At 45.3% G+C, this 21104-nt stretch overlaps 1 protein-coding gene across 1 annotated transcript in view; it reads left to right on the top strand.

The window, feature by feature from the left end:
* Positions 1-797: 797 nt before the first annotated feature.
* The window catches only part of WSCD1 (WSC domain containing 1), a 43140-nt gene continuing 22833 nt past the window's right edge, over positions 798-21104 (top strand). Inside the window, exons 1-3 of the mRNA XM_081890429.1 lie at positions 798-1307; positions 15197-15897; positions 19940-20054. Coding sequence (XP_081746555.1) covers positions 15471-15897; positions 19940-20054 — 542 coding nt within the window. The 5' untranslated portion in view covers positions 798-1307; positions 15197-15470. The remainder of the gene's footprint in view (positions 1308-15196; positions 15898-19939; positions 20055-21104) is intronic.

The following is a 21104-nucleotide window of genomic DNA, read 5'->3' as shown; positions in this document are numbered from 1 at the left end:
CAAAAGTTAAACTGCGACAAATGTCTGCAGAAAAGGTCTTCAAGAGACACCTGGATGTCAAAGAGGAGGTTGCCTGCTGAACTTCTGCTGGAAGGGTTTTCCACAGTGACCAGTGGGACCAGTGACACTAAATGCTTGACTCCTAGTTGAGGTCTTTGGGGCCTTGGTAACACAGGGGACACCAAGCAGTGCTCCTCCAGATAGTATAAATGATCAAGCTGGGATATAAGAGTTCAGGTGATCCTTAAGGTATCCTGGGCCCAAGTCATTCCAGCCTTTGAACCTGAACCCAGGAGACTATGGACAGTCATTGCAGAGTTTTTAGCAGAGTTGTCACATTCTGCCAGCCACTGCTCTCCTCAGCAGCATTCAGCACCAGCTCAAACTTCAAGACCTGGACCAAGGGCAGCCCCTCACAGAGCACATTGCAGCAATCCAGTCTGAAGGTTACCAAAGTATGGAATATAGTGGCCAACTCATTCCAATCTAGATATGGCTGTAGCTGTTGAATCAGATGAAGCTGTATTACAATGATAAAAATAATAACAACAACAACAAATAAAATTCATGCAGATTTATATGATTTGATTTACATTCAGCATAGTAATAGCATTAAGGCATTGCTTATGCAACTGTCATCTTCAGCAGCTTTGCAAAAACCCACGAAGAGAGGCAGAACGATTGTGGAGAAATTGCGGTCATAAGCAGTAGAAATGTTAACAGCTTCCTGGGGATGTTTGGGGAGGGGGAAAACCTTTATATGCCATCACACAGATCCAAGCTGCTGATATGGATGCCATTTCCTACCGTGTGTGTGTCCTTCTCTTTCCTGTAGCTTGCAATGAAAACAGACAAGGCAGCTCTCTTATTTCCCCGAGTACCAAAGTCAACACAAGTGATATTTTGCATCCTGTGCTGCTGTACTGAACAGTGGCTGGGTGAGTCACTTAGGACCCTGGAGAGCTCCGGCTTGTGCAGTGGCGAAGCCCGGTCCGCAGTGAGCATGTGCGAAGTGGGTCTGCTCTCTTAGGGCTCAGTTAGTTACTGATATAAACAGCTGGAGGTATTCAAGTGCTGAGCTTAGAGACGAGCAGAGCTGCGAGAAGGAGGATGCAGGAGGATTACAGCTTCTGTATACTGAAATCTGGGTGGTAGAAGGAGGATTAACGGAGCAGGGCGCTGGGAGACGGATTGATCTGCTTCATAGAGCTGCAATACAGTTTTCTGGTAATATTTCGCTGGATTTGCGGAGGACTTTGCCTCTCTCAAATTGGAGTTCTGATTACATGTGCAACTATGTATGTGAGGTGAGTTTTCCTTCCCTTCTTATTGGCACGTTGGAAAGTGTTTGCAAATATCCATCCATCACTGCCTAAGTCAGAAATGAACAACTTTCTTTCTTTCTTTTCCTTCTTCCACCATTGTTCTTGAGCCATTAGCAATTACATGCATTACGGAGGCAGGTATCTGTGGGGTTGATGAAAATGATCCGTGCTATCTCAAGCATGTGGGGTGTGTGTGTGTGTGTGTGTGTGTGTGTGTGTGTGTAGCAGGATTCTGTTGTGAAGATTGTGCTAGGAGGCTGAGGCACTGTGAAGCCTGGATTTGGTATACTTGAAAAGGGAGATCATATATGCAAGAGAGACTGTTACCCCTGTGTTCTGAAGATCACAAGTAGAGGCCAGTGTTTCTCTGAAAACCCCCTACCCCAAATGCAAGCACATACATTTTTGCAGCACTTTATAAATAACATCTATCTCCATTTTTGCTTGGTTGCTATTGCAGCTCTGTAGTGTCTCCCAAACCCTCAGCCATAGGGCCTCTCAAAATATACATTTGGGATGATATTATTCCTTGCCGAAAGAAGAAGCCTTTCTGAAACTACCATTATGCAGAGCGTCATCTCACACGTTGCCCCTTAGAGAAAAACTTACTTCTGGCTGTCATGCCAGAACCATATTGGTTTGCAGAAATGATGACAAAGAAAGCAGCTTGACCTACAGTTCTGGGAGATCAAAGTGAGGAACATGGTTGCAAATAGGATTTCTTCCCCTTGGATTTTTCAAGATCTTAAGTTTTATCGGATTTCCTCTTTCTCACCCTTCCCTTAACCTCCCTTAAAAATAAAATAAAGACAGAAGCCATAATCCTTTTGCACTGTATGTATACATTTGCCATAGCACAACTCCTCTCCCCTGTGGCTCTCTCTCTCTCATAACAGTGTGTTTTCATTTTACCCTATAATTTGGCAGTTTTGCCACTGACCTAGAAAAAAAGTGTTGATGGCAAGGTTCATGAAAACAGGCATATCATTTCATCTCAGTTCATTCCGCTAAAAAAGGAAGGAAGCAGTTTTTAAGTCTCCAGTTTCTTCAACTCAAAGGGATTCGCTCCCCCCTCTCGATTTCAGACATCCTTATTTCCCCTGAGTAGCAACATTGGTCTGGAAAGAGGATTGTGTTTCCTTCCTCAAAATGATCTTTGCAATTAAACTTTGGCTTTCCCAGAAGAGCCTAGCAAACGGATGTTTAACCTCAGATTTAGTAAGCAGACCATGGACACCCTTAGTTCGTTTTGATACCTGAGCCGAAGTGCTCTCCTGTCATTAGAACTGCTCTCCCTGCTGGGAAAGATGGTTTGACTGGTCCTTGAACATGGAGCTTTTAAAAGGCTTAAGTATCTGGGTGGAAAAAGAACTTGTTGCCCTATTTCTCCCTGAAGCTGTCTACAGCCTCCTATGAACATTCCAGTCTCTGAAGGCACCATGATCCATCTCCTGCCCTCTGCCACCTCCATAGGCACCCAGGCACTCTCCCTCACCCCCAGTGTTCCTTCCAGTTCTCCTGCACTGCTGCTTCAAGCATCTTGCTCAGAATGACTAAGACCTGATAGCCTTTTGCCACCTTGTTGTCTGTTGTGGGCCTTGCTGCAGTTGCAATCCCCCCAGGCCAGGACTTAGCACAACAGTTACCAGAAATGGCCAGATCTGCTTTGTATAGGGCAGATTGGAAGAAACACCTGTTCTGGAGCACAGCGAAACAGGTTCTCTAGATCTACTAGCCATAAAGACTACGATGTGCCTCCACAGTGGGAGGCTGTGTGCTTCTGAATATTAGTTACTTGAAACCACAGGAGACAAGAGTGTCCTTGCGGCTGGGTCTTGCTTGGGGGCTTCCCAGTAGAGACATGTGGTTGGCCACTGTGAGAATAGGACTAGAAGGACTAGATGGGCCATTGGCCTGATTCAGAAGGCTCTTATTTATGTTCTTAGATCAGGGTTTCTCAAAGTGGTTGGTACTGACCTCTTGGGGGCTGACTAGATTGTTCAGAAGTGTGTGTAAATAAAAGTCCTAAGTACTGAAAGAGGTTGGAAAAGGGCCCAGAGTGGAAATGAAGCTTATGAGATATGGTGTGAAAAATGTAGGAACTAGAAGTAGGATATAAAAGGCACAGGCATGTACAGAGTGTCTCTCCCTTGCCCATGAGGAACTTCTGTATTTAATAAGGTGATTCCAAAATACAACAGCATTCCTTATTTTCCTTCCTGGTGGTAGTGACTGGTGATATTACTTGGCTTTATTCAATTTACATTCCTAAGAATTTGGGCTGTGGTCAATTACCACTTTACAAGCTCATAAAGGGAGTCAGTGAGCTGAGAAGCTTGTGAAACCTTGTCCGAGATCAGGGAGGAAGTTGGTAGCTACGATTACTAACTTCAGCACTGGATGCCACAAGGAGCAAATTCAGAACAGTGCTGATACCCACCGTCAAATGGTATTCAGTGGCATATCACTTCAGGATATAGACATTCCGCATAGCCTTCGCAACTAATAGGCAACAGGACTGGAGGGCTTCCAGAAAGCATTTGGTAGACCACCATGGACCTCAAGGTGGACTAGACGAACTGTTTACATCACCTAACAGAGCTCAGTTCTGATTAACCCTGACAGTTAAGAATAGAACTCCCATATTCAGGGGCTGTGTACCTTAAGAGCACCAGATTCTGAGGAACAAATAAAAAGGAGAGTCCTTTTCCTTTATACCCTGTTCAAAGCCTTCCCAGAAGCATGTGATTGACCACAGAGGGAAATAAGTTGCTGGGCTAGACAGGTGAAATATACCTGGAGTCCTCAGTACATAACAGGCCTTTCATCTAATCCAGCAGGTCCTACCTGAAACTCTGGAGAGCCACTGTCAGTCAGTGTAGACAACACACAGCTAGGTGGACCAATAGTCTGACTTGGTAGAAGGCAGCTCCCCATCTTCCTATTGGTAATATGACACTGGGCAGCGGCAAACAACTTTTACATGCAAGCTTTCATAGGAGCAGTCTATCTGAGCAGTGCTAATGCGGAATGTTGGCAACAGTGTGTTCAGATTCGCTTTTGTGTCTTTCACTGGCTCTCCAATTCCATGCTCTACACTGTTGATCTGTAAGGGATAAAAGGATCCGTCAGTTTCACTTCTATCATTTTTCCAATCTGAAAGTCAGTTCCCCACATTTCTGCAGCAATTTGTGATCTTTTTGCTTGTTTAAATCCTCATGATTATTTTTTTTTAGCATTATAGTGTGAATTTCTTCTAACACACACTTTTTTGGGTGTGCAGTTTTGATTAATGTACACATTTTCGCAAGCAGTTTTCCTTAATATGAATTCATGTATGCTATTTTTACTAGTATCCTTCCCCCCTAAGATATGCATTTTTGTAAACATTGTTAGATTGGAAAACTGCATCACAGCATTCAGAAAAGTGTGAATCTCAAAGGATGGCTATGTTTCGGTTTTCATACTGTTTCAGAAGGTGGAAATTTGATAGATTTGGCTTTAAAATGCAAACTGAATTGAATTTATCCCCCATCCCTACTCATGAATAAAACAACAACAAATCATTTTGATTTCACTGTGCTTAGGATAGTCTCTATATTACTTTTGAATGGTGATTCTTTTTAACGTAATCCAAGTACTGTTTTTGCATGTTGGTAGATAAACATCATGTGGGGGGAAAAATCTCGATGGGTTTGGGATTTATCCTTCTTATAATATGGCAGGATAATAACTTTTAAGAAGTAGCATTGTTTTATTCTTACTGGTGTTTTCTTTGAGTATTTGCATGGATATATTTTTACAGCTGTAAGTCACATTGAGGTATTTCATGTAGTAAGCAAGAAACAAAATTAATAAGACGATAATTTGTGGAAATTGCAAATTTCAGCAAAATGCTATTTATTTATAGACTGCTATTTCATAAAATCAAAGCTGTTTACAACAAAAAAGACATAAAACCATACTGTAAAAATCATATTTAAAAACTTGAAACAGACTATTGCAGAAAGATGTGTTTTTAATTGCCTGCATAAGCCCTAGTGAAAGAGGAAAGTTTTCAGCATGCATTTAAAAGTTGAAACAGAAGAAAAGTTTCCCAGAACAAGAACAATAGAACAGACCTAAGCCATATACAGCTGGCCTTTTGATATTTTCCATATGATCTGTGGACAGAGGAACTGAAGGACACCGTGTCCCAAATTTCTCCAGGTGGAGGAGAAAATTTTCTAACAGTTTGTTTGGAGCTGAGGGGAAGGGGGTCACCAGTACCAAAGGCAGAAGTAGCAAAGGTTCTTTTGAGTACCCCAAGTCTCCCCAAATACACTTTTGGTGACCACTCCAAGCAGTAGCAACTTCTGTACCAGCAACCTAGCCAATATTTTGTACTGTCTGCAGTGTCCCAGACCTTTAGCCTTGCTCCAAGTCATAGTTGGGGGCAAATGACAGCTGCCGCAGAGAAAAGAAATAGTGGGGAATAGTCAAAGGGAATTCTTCAAAGTAGCTTTCTTTTTCAGCTCAACACTGGAATAGAATGCCCCAAGGGGTAGTGGGTTTCCCTTCACTGGGTGCATGGCAACCTATCAGGGGTGTCATAGATGCAACCTGCATTATGGAACTTGCACTGAGGAAAGGGGTTTGACTAAATGTTTTCTAAAATCTCTTCCAATGCTATGATTCTATCCATGATGAGAACTCTGGTCCTTTCTTTCAACTTTGAAGGCACCACAGGAGGCTCCAGTTTTGATCAGAGCAGTGAGGAAAAGTATATTACTCTGGGATCTTTCCTCCCACTCTGTTATTAGACCTGGAAAAGTGGGGGAAAACAACCCAAAATCAAGACTCTTGTCTTTTTCTCCTATGTAGGTCTAATAACACTTTTTGCTGGAGTGGCGACGAATTTCGGTTGGGGGAATGGAATAGGACAGAGGTGGAGAACCTCCCTATTTGTCCAAGGGCCACATTCCCTTTTGCCATTGGTGGGTGGGGCTGCAGGAAAAATTGGGCAGGGCAAGAAATGTACAATTTTGGGGGGGACACTTGCTTTGGTTGCCCTTTCTGCACCTTCTGCACCAGTGCTACAATAGTTTATTTGAGATACACAGGAAGCTTCCTTATACTGAGCTAGACCATTGGTCCATCTGTCTCAGTATTATCCACATTGACTGGCAGTGACTTCCCAAGGTTTCAGATAGGGAGTCTCTCCTGGAGATGCCATGAATTGGACCCAAGAGCTTCTGTGTGCAAAGTGGATGTTCTGCCTACAAATGGACTCAAAGGAATGTAAACATTGCCATTTTCATGTTCCATCTCTAAGCGGGAGGCGAATGTAGCTTGGCAGTAGACTAGTGTGCATCCATAGAAATGCGAACCAAGGCATCAACTTGCGCACAGCTTGCCATCAGGATCAGGCAGCAGCTCCTTATGTGATAACACTGCACTCTCTTCCTCTCTTTTTAACGTATGTTGACATTGTCCACCTTAAGTGCCTTCATTGTGAACAGGCAAGATAAATATATAATTAGACTTTAATAAACGCATGCATACAGTCACACATGGACTTTTGTAGTATCTGAAATGTTGGAAGACATCTCTTTGCTGCTGTAGATTTGAAGACCCAAACAGACTTGATGGGAAACTCTGATAGGGTTATGTGTAGTATTTCCACCAGGAGAACAAAGGGTTAGTAATGCCCACAAGATATAGTAATGCCCACCAACACTGATGGCATTAGAAGAGCATTAGAATAATTCATGGCATTAAAAGAATTGTAGACTAATTAATGAAGGAGGAGGAGGCTATCAGTGGTTACTAGCATGACGTGTATGTTCTATGTTCTAGTTGCTGGGAATCACAAGTGGGGAGAATTGCTGTTGCACATAGGTCCTACTTGTGGGCTTCCCATAGGGGTTTCTGGTTGGCCATGGTGAGAACAGGATGCTGTGCTAGGTGGGCCTTTGATCCAGCAGGGCTCTTGTGAGAGAGCCAGTGTGGTGTAGTGGTTAAGAGCGGTAGTCTCGTAATCTGGGTAACCAGGTTCGCGTCTCCGCTCCTCCACATGCAGCTTCTGGGTGACCTTGGGCCAGTCACACTTCTTTGAAGTCTCTCAGCCCCACTCACCTCACAGAGTGTTTGTTGTGGGGGAGGAAGGGAAAGGAGAATGTTAGCCGCTTTGAGACTCCTTAAAGGGAGTGAAAGGCGGGATATCAAATCCAAACTACTACTACTACTACTACTACTACTACTACTCTTCTTCTTCTTCTTCTAACACCTAAGTATAATCATGTCTTTTTCTCAGATTGTCCTCACGATGTTCAGGTACCCTACAATACCTCTTTGCAGCATGGCAATAATGATGACACTTTGTGTGAACATGTGCCCTCCTTGTCACCCACATGAAATTAGGCCTAAGAACATTGGATACAACCCTGTCTTTTTAGATATTCCTATTATTAGACAATTGGGAGTCAGGAAATATTGATGATCTACTACAAATCCCCCAGAAATCTATTAGTGGATTATGGTTAAACTTCTGGCTACCCTTGATCTTATTCCAACTAGCAGAAAATCTCCACAGTCTCAGGCAGAGGGTTTTTTTTTTGTTAAAGCAGCAGTACACACCACCCTAAAGATTGGGTTTAGATCTGTAGCCATAGCTTTTGAGAAGCAGACTGATTTGTTCCAAATCTGTGATCTGTCTGACTTGACTCATGAGTCAGGTCCAAAATCACCTTAGTGAAAAACAAATATCTGTAATCCCACCGTTCACTATGAGGGGGAATCTAAAAACATCTACCTTGGTTTCCTCTTGACAGAAGTGGGTGAAATTTGCAGGCACAGGAGCTCCTCCAGAATGGATGGAACATGCCAAAATTACTGGCTGATAGCTTTCAGGGTTTTGTGTGAGTGTGCAGGCACCTTGAACTTTTATTTTTATACATTTTTTAAAAAGTCTAAACTTTCCCATTTTCTATCGGAACTGGATGCAATTTGCATGCATGGTTGACGCTTCTGAGGGATGGAGCCTGCCAACTTCCAGAATGACAATTGCAATGCTTTCTTCAACAAGGCTATAGACTTGACCCTTCCAGGGCAGATCACTTGGCCTCTCCCATTGTTTGGTGGGCAGTCAGTATGAAAACTGCTGACATGAGAGAGGTGCCCCTGGGTCAGAAATCTGCCAAAGCACAGACAAATAGAGAGTCTTTAATTCTTTTGTTTTCTTCTTGTTGTTTGAAATAGGATTGGGTGCTTAATATAAACAGGAAATTATTGGAAAGGGTGAGAGGTAGGAGGAAAGAACCACCCTGTTCCAGAGAGACAGAATTTGCAATGGAGCAACAATTGCATGAGACAAAAACTATTTCACTCAACAGTCCTCACCCAAAGCACCGTGATTGGGAAGCCCAGGTAAATTCTTAAAAGCTAGGCCTGCTCTTCAAAGCAAACTCTGCCTTCCTCACATTTCCCATAAGCTACTCCAGAGTGTTCCCCTTATACAGTGGTACCTCGGTTTAAGAACAGCCCCATTTATGAACTGTTTGGCATAAGAACTCCGCAAAACTGGAAGTAGTGTTCCAGTTAGCTAACTTTATCTCGGTCTATGAATGGAGACCAAATTGAGGAAGAGCACCGGCAGCAGGAGGCCTCTTTGGGAAAGCACTTCGGTTTAAGAACGGCTTCAGTTTAAGAACAGACCTCAAGAACGAATTAAGTTCATAAACCAAGGTATCACTGTAGTCAGTTTGGTTTCACTTTTAGAACAAAGGATGTCTGCAGCAGTTTTTCTCCTACCTCTTTTTTGGGAGGCCCTAGGCAATAGCCTGGGATCTGAGACTTTTGGGATACAGCATTGCCTCTCTGACTCAGGATGCCTTGTTCCTATAGTGCTTCAACTCAGAAATGTAAACACACACACACACTGAAGTGAAGGCATGAGACAGGAGTTGGTAATGCAGGTGAGCTGTGCAGGAGCAAGCTGGCAAGCATGCTCCAAGCAAGCTGCCGGCTAGCTCTACAGAGGCTCCTTTTATTAGCAGAAGTCAACAATTGGAAACAGTAGTGAAACCACCCTGAACTTAACCTATTTCCATCTAAGCACATTTCCAGCATTAGCAAATACACGTGTCACCAGGTGCTTCCCTCGAATGTCTCCCCCCAATACTTGATTACGTCTGTGTTCCCCGCCATGCTCCAGCAAAGCAATATGTCTAGCAAACAAATTGCGAAAGGTCAAAAGGTCAGGGTGAAAACCCTGTTTTCTAGCCAAGAAGGCAAAAGGTCAGGGAAAGCAGGCGTTATTGCACCCTTGTAATTTCCTGTCTTTCCACCTGATATCATTTTAACATTGGCAGTTGTCCATCAAGTCAAGCACTGTCTCCTCTGGCTGGTAGTGGCTCTCTATTGGTTCAGGAAGGGTGAAGCCTTCCCATTCCCTGCCACCTTCTGGGCTTCATCTCAGATAGAACTCCAGCCAGGCTTTCAATGCCTCTTTGCTTTGCTTCCCTTCCTCCTCAGGTATAAGAAACTCTGAAGCTTCACTGCCAACTGCTGTGTCTCTGCCCTGCAGTTTCTCATCTGTTTTATCAGGCCCCACTGCAGGAAGGAGAAATGGCAGGTCTTGTCTGGCTGCAAGCTTCCCTCTCAGCATTTATCCACCAGGAAGACCTGCTAGCCAGGGCTCTAATCCTGCATCCATATGGAGGGATGTACAGAGGGAAGTGGGACTGTCCCTGGTGGTCCTTCACAATTATGGTGATGATCATAGAATCACAGAATTGTAATGGTGGGAGGGATCACACCCCCGGCAGTGCAGGAGCCACAGCTAAGCAATCATAGCTTTATCATGTTGTGACGGCTGCACATCCTTCTGAAGAAAGGGTAAGCCAAAGCATCTAGATAAACAAACAAAATGCTCGGATTTGTATGTGAGCATGTTTTCCCCAGTTTGCTTTGGCTTCACGCTGAGTGATCTGCATGTACAAGTTATTATATTAATACTGACTTTCCTCCCCTAATAAAGCTGCAGGGGAAAAATGGATGTCTATATCCAGAAGGCAGGCTGGAAGCCAAAATCTATTTTGGTTAGGTCCTGAAATTATTTCCAAGCTTGAATACATTTGTTCTCAAAGAGAGCTGACAAAGTAGAAAAGCAAAATTAAATGGGTCCACAGGGTTGTTACACCCCTCTCTCCCAAATAAATTGTTGATAATGTTTTAAGATATTAGCCTAAAGGTTTTCATTTATTTTAATGACAAAGATTACCATTTTAGGAGATATTCTGGGTCCATGCAATAGATCCTCTGCTAGGCAGGGAGGTGCCGGTAGTGCATAATGGTGAGTATTATCAGAAAAAAGCACCACTGTCCACCAGTCAAGCTTTCTGGGCTGATAGGAGTTGTAGTTTGGCAATATGTGGAGAGCTAGTGGTTCCCCACATCTATTTTATAACATGCATTATATATATATATTAAAAAATATATTTATTAACATTTCAAAGGTTATACAAAAAAGAATAATAAAAACAAAACACAAACAGAAAAATAACAAAAATAGAAAAATACAAAACTGAAAACAATTTAAAAACAAATAAAATTTCATTCACTTATTTTCTTATAACTTACTTCCCAGACCTCCTCATACCTCCCTTTTTTTTATTCCAATCCTAATTATTGATTCAGCAAATCCTCACCCCTGATTTTCATTTAATTTTCAACCTTTCTTTCTTTTCCCCCCTCCAATTTTCTTAATCATTACAGCTGAAAACCACTTAATTTCTAAACCAACATCATTCTAACATTCATTGATTTTACAATATTTCCCAAGATAGTCCTTAATTTTCTTCCAATCTTCTTCTGCCGTCTCTCTTCCCTGGTCTCGGATTCTGCCAGTCATTTCTGCCAGTCCCATATAATCTATCACCTTCATCTGCCATTCTTCCAGAGTGGGTAGATCTTGTGTCTTCCAATACTTTGCAATGAGTATTCTTGCTGCTGTTGTAGCATACATAAAGAATGTTCTGTCCTTCTTTGGCACCAATTGGCCGACCATGCCCAGGAGAAAGGCCTCTGGTTTCTTCAGGAAGGTTTATTTAAATACCTTTTTCATTTAATTATATATCATTTCCCAGAAAGCCTTAATCCTTGGGCACGTCCACCAAAGGTGAAAGATAACATGCATTATATCAGGGTTTCCCATACTTGGGGCTCCATCTGTTTTTGAACTACAACTCCCATTATCCCTAGCTAGCAGGACCAGTGGTCAGGGATACTGGGAACTGTAGCCCAAAAACAGCTGGTGAAGCAGACCTGTCTGTTACTTCATTGGAGATTTTGGTCTTTGCAGCAGCTGCTGCTGCCTGCAAGTTGCCTGATGTGTCAAGGATGAGCCCACACCAAGAGAAGTGGAAACTCCACTTCTGCGTTGCAGGGGGTTGGACTAGATGACACTTGGGGTCCCTTCCAACTCTACAGCTCTACGGTTCCAGCAGCAAGGACCCCCTTGCCCCATGTCTTCAGGCAAAGTACTTAGAGACAGCAATTGCTGGGGTGGTCAAGGCTGGACAGCAACTGAAGAAACTCAGTCTCCAAAGCAACTTGTCCAGCCAAGGAAATGACCATTATGCAAATGAAACAAGAACAGTCTGGTTTTCTCTTTGCTTTGCTCTGCTTTTGCACAAGCAGTGCTCCTTGGAAACACCAGAGCAGACGCTTGGCCAGGAGACAGCTTTCGTTTGTTATAGAAGAGGTTAAAGGTTACCAGGAGCACAAAAAGTGTTTTTCTCTTTCAAGAACAATCCTGCCACTATGTGACTCACAATAACAAAGAGCCCAGTGAGGTCTTAGTGCTGACTAGAGATGTCTGACAAACCTCAGGCTTGGGGGTGGGGGTGGCATGTTTTTAATTACACTGCGTGGATGCCTGTTAAAAAATTTCCACCTGCTCAAATATATGCAAAGAGCTATTTGCTCAAACCTCAAGCAGTATCCTAGAATAGCAAGCCTTCCATTTTCCTTTAGGGGCTGACCTCTGACCCTCCTGATGTTGTTGGATTGAAGGTCCCCTCATCCCTGACCACTGGCCATGCTGCCTAGGACTGATGGGAATCAAAGATCACCAACATCAGGGGGGGCAACAGATTAGCCACCCCTGGTTTAAGTAGTGATGTTTTCCTCTTATCACCCACTTTTCCATCATCAACTGACCAAGCAGAGCTGCTCTTAGGCTTAAGGACAAAACATTACACCGTCCCTCCTAAAAAAGATAAAAGATAAGATGTGGGGAACCCTTGGTCCTCCAGATTCCCCCCACCTGCTCTAAAATGTGCTTATTAAGTCTACATATTCTCCAGCTGTTTTCGTTGATTTCCTGTCTTCGGGAAATTACTGCCCAGATTTTGACCCCCCCCACTTTTCCCCTTGCTATTTGAAAATGACATATTCAACTGCTGCTAGCGTAAGATGCTAGCATTGTCATTTTTCAGGGTTCAGCTTTCTCTCGTCTCCACAATGTCAATGAACTCATCCCCGACACATCAGGCAACTTGCAGGTAGAAGCAAGTTCATCTTCCCTCCAATGTGCATGCATAGAAATTGGGGGTGTAAGAAGCTTGTGATTTCCATTCCTACCTGTATTCATCGCAACCAGTCCTGTTTTCTGTTTCACTGGAGTTCAGTTTCTGCCAAATGCTACGTTATTAATTTTGCTGCCCACTATTTAAGCTAAGTCTCCCAACTTAATGTAGCTACTCAAGCAACTTATGTAACTTGCATACAATTCAATGTAAAGGAAATGTCAAAACAATGTAAAAAACAGTCAGTAATCATGCATTGTTTGCAGACTTCAAAGCAACGTTGCCAGTGAATAGTAATCATATTCGCTTGACTGGTTTCCGTTCCTGAGCACACAAACTGCTTCAATTTCTACTCCTTTTTGCATTTTTACTGGAATTCTATGCCATCCCTAGTAGAAATGCATGCACATGACCACTAAGGTACCATGTAGCGCTCGGTCCGCCATTTACATTAATTCACTTCAGTGCTGTCTTCTCAGCTATTTTGGAAGGGAGATTTAGGATGCAGCCCTGAGGATGCGCATTTGTGTGTGTGAGGGGATTAATGATGATTAAACTGCCTCCTCCAATCTGCTTGCACCAACAGGGTGGAAGTGAGCCTTCCTCCCTCCCTCCTTTTTTTTTTTTTTTACTTTTACAGTTTCTTCCCATTATTCCCAGTGGGAGAGAAATTAATGGGATGGAACTATGCCAGCTCCAGAGCTGGCATGTTTCCCTGCCTGGTTTGCAGGCATGTTTGAGGTCTGAGAAGGCATTGCATCCTTCAGATCCAAGCCTTCCCTGGTCCAGCCTCAAACCATTACCAGCATATGCCCTTTGTGGCCTTACCAATGTAGGACCTAAGAACTTTGGATAGAAATAGGAGGTAAGCAGATTTTGGCTAAATATTAGGAGAAGCCTCCAGTGGTAAAACTTGAGTGTCAGTGGAGCTGACAGCCTCAGAATAATAATAATAATAATTTATTATTTGTACCCCGCCCATCTGGCTGGGTTACCCCAGCCCCTCTGGGCGGCTTCCACAGAAACCAAAAATACACTAAAATCACACATTAAAAACTTCCCTGAACAGGGCTGCCTTAAGATGTCTTCTGAATGTCAGGTAGTTGTTTATCGCTTTGACATCTGATGGGAGGGCATTCCACAGGGCAGGCGCCGCTCCCGAGAAGGCCCTCTGCCTGGTTTCCTGTAGCTTTGCTTCTTGCAATGAGAGAACTGCCAGAAGGCCCTCGGAGCTGGATCTCAGCGTCCGGGCAGAACGATGGGGGTGGAGATGCTCCTTCAGGTATACTGGGCCGAGGCCGTTTAGGGCTTTAAAGGTCAACACCATCACTTTGAATTGTGCTCAGAAATGTACTGGGAGCCAATGTAGGTCTTTCAAGACCGGTGTTATGTGGTCCCAGCGGCCGCCCCCAGTCACCAGTCTAGCTGCTGCATTCTGGATTAGTTGTAGTTTCCGGGTCACCTTCAAAGGTAGCCCCACGTAGAGCACATTGCAGTAGTCCAAGCGGGAGATAACTAAAGCATGCATCACTCTGGCGAGACAGTCCGCGGGCAGGTAGGGTCTCAGCCTGCGTACCAGGTGGAGTTGGTAGACAGCTGCCCTGGATACAGAATTGACTGCGCCTCCATGGATAGCTGTGAGTCCAAAATGACTCCCAGGCTGCGCACCTGGTCCTTCAGGGGCACAGTTACCCCATTCAGGACCAGGGAGTCCTCCACACCAGCCCGCAGTGGGTTCTCCTTTGCTAGACGTATTTAATCACAGTGTGTTGCTGCATCCTGCAACAGGCAGGGAACTGGACTAGTTTGCCAATGGTAGAGAACATGCTTTCACATGTTTACAGCGGGGATAGCCAATATGGTGCCCTTGAGAAGTAGCTGTTCCCCTCATTCCTGGCCATTAGCCATGCTTTCTGGGACTGGTAGGAGTTGAAGTTCAACACCTGGAGGGCACCCCACTGGCTACATCTGCTTCAGGGCCTTGGGTTGATCCCTGGCAACTGCAATTAAAGAGTCCCAGGTGTGTTTCTAGGAGTGTACATTTCGTCTATTCCCCAAACTTTCCAAATTAGAACCTCCCTTTTAATTTGAAGCAAAAGAGAAACAGTGTGTTGATGCACCTGAAGATCTGTGTTCGGCTGCTTTGCAACCCCCAATCAGCCATTCTTGCGGGATTATTGTCTTTAAAGTGTAGAATGATAAACAACAGATGGGGGAGTGTTTCACTCAGAGGAAGGGCGCACGCCATGAGAACAAATCACTGCGCTTCGGAACTGAACAGATTTTGCTTTAATATTGCAGATCTGGGGGACTCTGAAATGTGAAGCGCTGCAACAAGGGCTGTGAAATGTGACGTGTTGCTTGTGATGGTCAGCAACAGTAGTTCAAGGATCCTTAAAGCATCAAAGCATCCTGAATACAGAGGAATATGGATCTCCATCCAACCGTGATAGTGGAAGAAAACATTTTTGAGAGAGGAAAGGTTCCAAGATAATGAGATGGACCTGTGGGAGGAATGAGTGAGAAGCCTAGCGGTGTGCTAAAGGCGTGAGGAGCCCAGGTTCACAGCAAGGGTATGGCCAAACCTTTTTTCAGACCACAGAAGTTTCTTCGGAGGACCCAGTTTCTGCTTTTCTTCCTCACTGCAGCTTATCTGATGGCTGGTAGCCTCCTGCTACTGCAGCGATCCCGCTTTGTACTCCAGCAAGGTTTCCGTGGGGCCTCTGGGAACCAGGCCCTGCCAGTTGTGGACTCTTTGGTAGGTGCTGGGAGCGCAGATACGAGACCTGTGCAAAACACTCATTTGACTCCTAAACTTCTAGTGAACATGGATACATTCCATGGACCAACACCGGACCAGAAGTATGGGCCACGGTGGCTGATGTCTAGAAACTCTGAACTGAGGCAATTACGAAGGAGATGGTTTCTCCGGTTTGTAAACGAGCAAGAACCAATGCAGTCTGTGGGAATGAAGAGGCTGAAACACACATCCGAAAGCAAAGGTAAGTGGCTTTCTAAACATGTCAGTGGTGGCTGATGCTCATTTGGAGTGGTGGGGGCAAAAGTCAGGGCACCCAAATAGGAGATAGAAGGGTGGTTGTTAGGGGGTACAAAATTTCCACACCTGGTGCTGCCTTAGTACAGCTGCGTGCTTCTGTTGCTGGGCTCTATTGAAAATGGTTTCTCCATGCAAACCAGCAAGTGACCTCTCCAGACAGCTGAATGGCTCTTCTTATTTCTGCGGCTGCAATCTCCTGGTTAACACAGACAATGTTAGGCAGTTGAATGTGCATGTGTACTCTGTCTGTTTCTTTCCCTCCAACCCTGCCTCCGCATGGCCCCAGCCACTGGCAACCTACGCTATGCCACTAATAAGAGGTGAAGCAAAAGCCAATGACAGGCAGAGACCTCTAACTCCAGTTTTGCCCCCAGCCTCCTCCCTGCTGAGTTCTATGAAGGCAACACTGGGATTGAGGAAGAGGAGGCTGGAGGGCAGTGCTATCCCTTGTCATGTTTGCAAGTAAGAAGGTAGGAAGGTGGAGATTGGCTTAGGACAAGCAGAGGTTAGTGAATGCAGTAACTGACTAACCAGCAGTGAATAATAGAGAAGTGGAAATTGGGAAATGCATGATCTAAATCAGGCATAGGCAAACTCAGCCCTCCAGATATTTTGGGACTACAATTCCCATCATCCCTGACCACTGGTCCTATTAGCTTTGGATGATGGGAGCTGTAGTCCCAAAACATCTGGAGGGCCAAGTTTGCCTATGCCTGATCTAAATCATCAGTGGTGATCCTTTTGCCCTGCTAGAACTCCAACTCCCATCAACCCTAGCCAGCATGGTCAATCGCCAAGCAGAGCCACCTTGTGACTGGTTGCTATTAAAACTGCCAGGCAGGTGTGGGGCAGACTGAGATTGGTGGGCAATGCCTCATTCACCCTAACGGACCAGCCTCCTTTCATATCAGATGAGACTGCTGCAGAGGTGTCAAATCTAGTGGGGCTGAGTGTTTTTGCCCCTCCAATAATGTTTTTTTTGGGGGGCAGGCCCTCACAATGTTTCCTACCATCAGGGGGTGGAGGAGGCCAAGCGCAGAGCTGAGCATGGCTTCCATGGCAGACTCCTCCTCTTCCTGTCATTAAAGGCTGCCGAGAGAGAGAGGAGAAGGAGCCGCTGTGCCCTGTGCTTATGACTCTGTCCCCTGGCTCCTCCCAAAACAACATGTAACATCGTGTGACGCATGTATGACATTACAAAGCATGCCCAGCCTGTGTAACAGGTGTGAAATCGCATACATGACCAGGCCCCCTCAATCTTTGGTGCAAGTTGGTGCCTTTCCTCCACAGTCTCAGGCCCCAACAGCTGTATACATTTAAAGCAGTATCGTACCACTTGGAACAGTCATGGCTCCCCCTGAGATCATTCTAGGAAGCGTAGCTTGTTAAAGGTGCTGAAAGTTGTCAGGTGACCTTTGTTTCCTTTAAAGTAAAGGTAAAGGTACCCTTGCCCATACGGGCCAGTCTTGCCAGACTCTAGGGTTGTGCGCTCATCTCACTCTATAGGCCGGGAGCCAGCGCTGTCCGCTGTCCGCGCTGTCCGCTGTCCGGGTCACGTGGCCAGCGTGACAAGCTGCATCTGGCGAGCCAGCGCAGCACACCGCTTACCTTCCCACTGGTAAGCGGTCCCTATTTATCTACTTGCACCCGGGGGTGCTTTCGAACTGCTAGGTTGGCAGGTGCTGGGACCGAGCGACTGGAGCGTACCCCGCCATGGGGATTTGAACTGCCGACCATGTGATCGGCAAGTCCTAGGCGCTGAGGTTTAACCCACAGCGCCACCCGCGTCCCTGTTTCCTTTACAGGGCTGCAATCCCTCATCCCAGAGAACTCTGGGAATTGTAGCTCCTTGAGGGGGATACCAGGGGAGGCTCAGTTTATCTGAAAGGGGAAAAATTAGTCCTGTGAAACACAACCCAGAGAAACATAGACAAGCTGTCTATAGCTTCCTCCTGCCTGCACCTTCTAACTGGGTTATTGTGGGCGTCTGTTCGCGGTGTACGAACTTCCTAATTGCACATTTGCAAATTGCTCCTTGTCTCAACATCTTATTTCCAGAGCTCTGCTTTTTCCCCGTATATATATAATGTGTGTGTGCGTGCGTGCATGTTCGCGCATGTGTGCGCACAAACCTGGAACCATACAATTATCTGCTTATTCTGAATCAATCTGTGGAACACCATCATTCAATATATTTACTGAATTGTATACTTGGGACACCTGTGCAAATCTGGTCCCCCAACCATAAGGAGAGAGCCTATCTTTGTGCTATTTATTAGTGAGTAGATCCTGCTTAGAATGTGAATGAGCACATTTGGCTAGGGAGCAAAAAAGAAGAAGAAAAGAATGGTTTACGCCATCCCAAATAACACATTCAGTCATCAGGAATATGTTGTCTGAACAGGACAAAAGTTACTACTCCTCAACCCAACCCTTCAATTACTCTTAGCTTCATGGCTCCAGCACCACCACCCCCCTTTTAAAAAGTTTAAAGACAAAGATGAGCAAGAGGAGACAAAGGTGCATAAAAATTAGGCACTGTCAGGGGTTCAGAAAGAGAGACACAGGAGGGGGAGCAAATGGAGAGTGAGGAGGAGTAGTACGAAGGGGGAGCAGGCAGTGACAGCGGCCAGAGTCACTCCACAAGTCTCTCTAGCGAATCGGAGGACTCACAGAAGGGAGCGCCCATGGCCAGAGCGAGGGGGGTTCCAGGGGGGAAGCCCCAGGAGGGAGGGGCCAGCGGGGAGTCCCTGAGCAGCAGTTGGAGATCAGGACCAGCTTCCCCACCAGAGCGCAGTGGGGAGGGGGAGTCCCAGGAGTCGGGACCAATGCTCTCACCACCAGCGGGAGGAGAGAAGTCAGGTTTGGCAACGCCCACATCAGGAAGCGGGGAAACGGTCAGAAGGAAGGTTACCAGCTGGGCGCGCGCGCCAAGTTCAAATGTAGAGGCGAGCGGCACAGCAGGGAGTCCTGACAAGGAGCCAGGTCCTAAAGCCCGCCGGAAGGAAGGGCGAGATTCAGGGGGGTCAGCGTCAGAGGAATCCAGGAAGGAAGTAACACCAGAGGGCAGAAGGACCCAGCGAAGGAAAGAGCAGCGCAGGAGGTGGAGCCGGGCTAGAATCTTAAACTGGTGTGGGGTCAGCAGTGAGTCAGAGGGGACTTAGCCGATCTAGCGTCAAGACATGGGTCTGCGCGCCCAAAGCTTGGAAATGGAAACTAAACTTCAATAAAGACTTTTGTATATAACATCCAATGGGCGTCGGTCCTCTGTGAGCTGGGACCGAGAGGCAGTCCTGACAGGCACGATGTGGAGAAAGTGGATTGAAGAGTTCTTTCCCCCTCTCTCATAATGTTAGTGGACATCCAATTCAGCACAGACAAAAAGACTTCACGAAGCACTATGTAATTAGCTACAACAAGATGTGATGATGGCCACCAACTTAGATGGCATTTAAAGGGGATTAGACCAATTTTAGAAGGGATTAGACCAGCCTTTCCCAACCTGTGGGTTCCCAGATGTTGTTGGACTACAACTCCCATCACTCCTAGCTAGCAAGGCCAGAGCTCAGAGATGATGGGAGTTGTAGTCCAACAACATCTGGGGACCCACAGGTTGAGAACCACTGAATTAGACCAATTAAATGGCCAGTAGCCATGACTGCTATGTTCTACCACCACTGTCAGATGCCATATGCCCTTGAATCCTAGTTACTGGGATTCACAGGTCCTGGTCATACTCAGGTTCTGCTTGTAGGTGTCCCATTTGGGCATCTGGTCAACATCTGTGAAAACAGAGCAGTGGATTAGATTCCAGCACCATGGAGTGGTCTAAAAGTCATTCCATCTTCTCGGGGAACTAAGACCACAGGAGCTGGGACAGGATATACATATCTGGCAGTGAGGGTGGGGGAAACCCTTGCATTTGCAATCAAATGTTCCAGTCTACAATATTATTTCAAACACTGTGCTATTTTCATCTACTCAAGGCACTTACATTGGATGCTTCGGTGATGATTCCAGGGAGAGGACTCTGAAAGGTGCTGTGTTTTATGACTTGAGAAAAATGACTATTTCTCACTGCCAGGAAGCATGCTCTGAGAGGTAAAATATATGTACATCTTTCTTTATGTAAATATATTTGTGTCTTTGGTGCGTTTACATCTATTTACCAGAATTGAAGGGAACTTCAAATTCCATTCGCTTAAGAAAGGAACTTACGATACATATATTATTTTGTTTATTCATCTGTTGCTTTGTTTCATTGTTGTTCCTCCCACCTTTCATGGACAAGTGATCCCAGGGCAGGTTATGCAGTACCACAAAATCAAACATCAAAACACAAGAATAGATCAACAAAATATTAAAAGAGGATAAAATTTCCTTCTCAATATTGACACTCCTGGCCTCCAAAATCAACACCCCTCTCTGTCAGTAGCCTGGAGGAAATGGCAAGTTTTTAGCTGGCACCAAAACTAAGCCATGTCCTAAAGAGAAAGGCTTTCTGCAACTGGGAGGTGGAAGGGGTGGTGGTGCTGCTTCTGCTGTAACCAAGACTCTTTCTTGAGTTTTTCAGCCATGAGCATCACTCAGAGATGGGTGCTAGCCAATGTGCCTCTGAAAAGCAGGTGGGGAGAGCATTGTTGTGCTCACGGACTTCTCTGGTTGGTGACTGAGAACAGAATGCTGCACTAGATGAGCCCACTGGTCTGATGAGCAGAGCTCATATTTTGTCTTCAAGCCTCAGCAGGACAATCCTGGTAGAGGTATTCATTTAGATAACTGGGTCTTAAGTCTTGTAGGGCTTTAGAGGTCATCACTATAACACTGAACTATCCTCCATAGCATGCAGACTCTTCGAAACAAATGCTACAAAGTTCCAGCTGGCTGAACCAATCAGGACATTTTCAGCCACATTCTGTGCCAGTTGAAGCTTCCAAACCATAAAATCATAGAATTGTAGAGTTGGAAAGTGCCCCGAGGAACATCTAGCCCAATCCCCTCCCTGAAATTCAGGAATATGCAGCTGTCCCACACAAGGATCAAACCTGCAACCTTGGTGTTATCAGCACCAAGTTCTAACCAACCGAGCTATCCAGAGCACCTCGTCTTTAAGGACAGCACTGCATACACTATGTACAGCTCTGATATAAA

Source organism: Podarcis melisellensis (assembly GCF_964234715.1).
Source record: "Podarcis melisellensis genome assembly, chromosome: 15".
Classification (NCBI taxonomy): domain Eukaryota; kingdom Metazoa; phylum Chordata; class Lepidosauria; order Squamata; family Lacertidae; genus Podarcis; species Podarcis melisellensis.
This window is presented reverse-complemented; position numbering and strand designations above follow the sequence as displayed.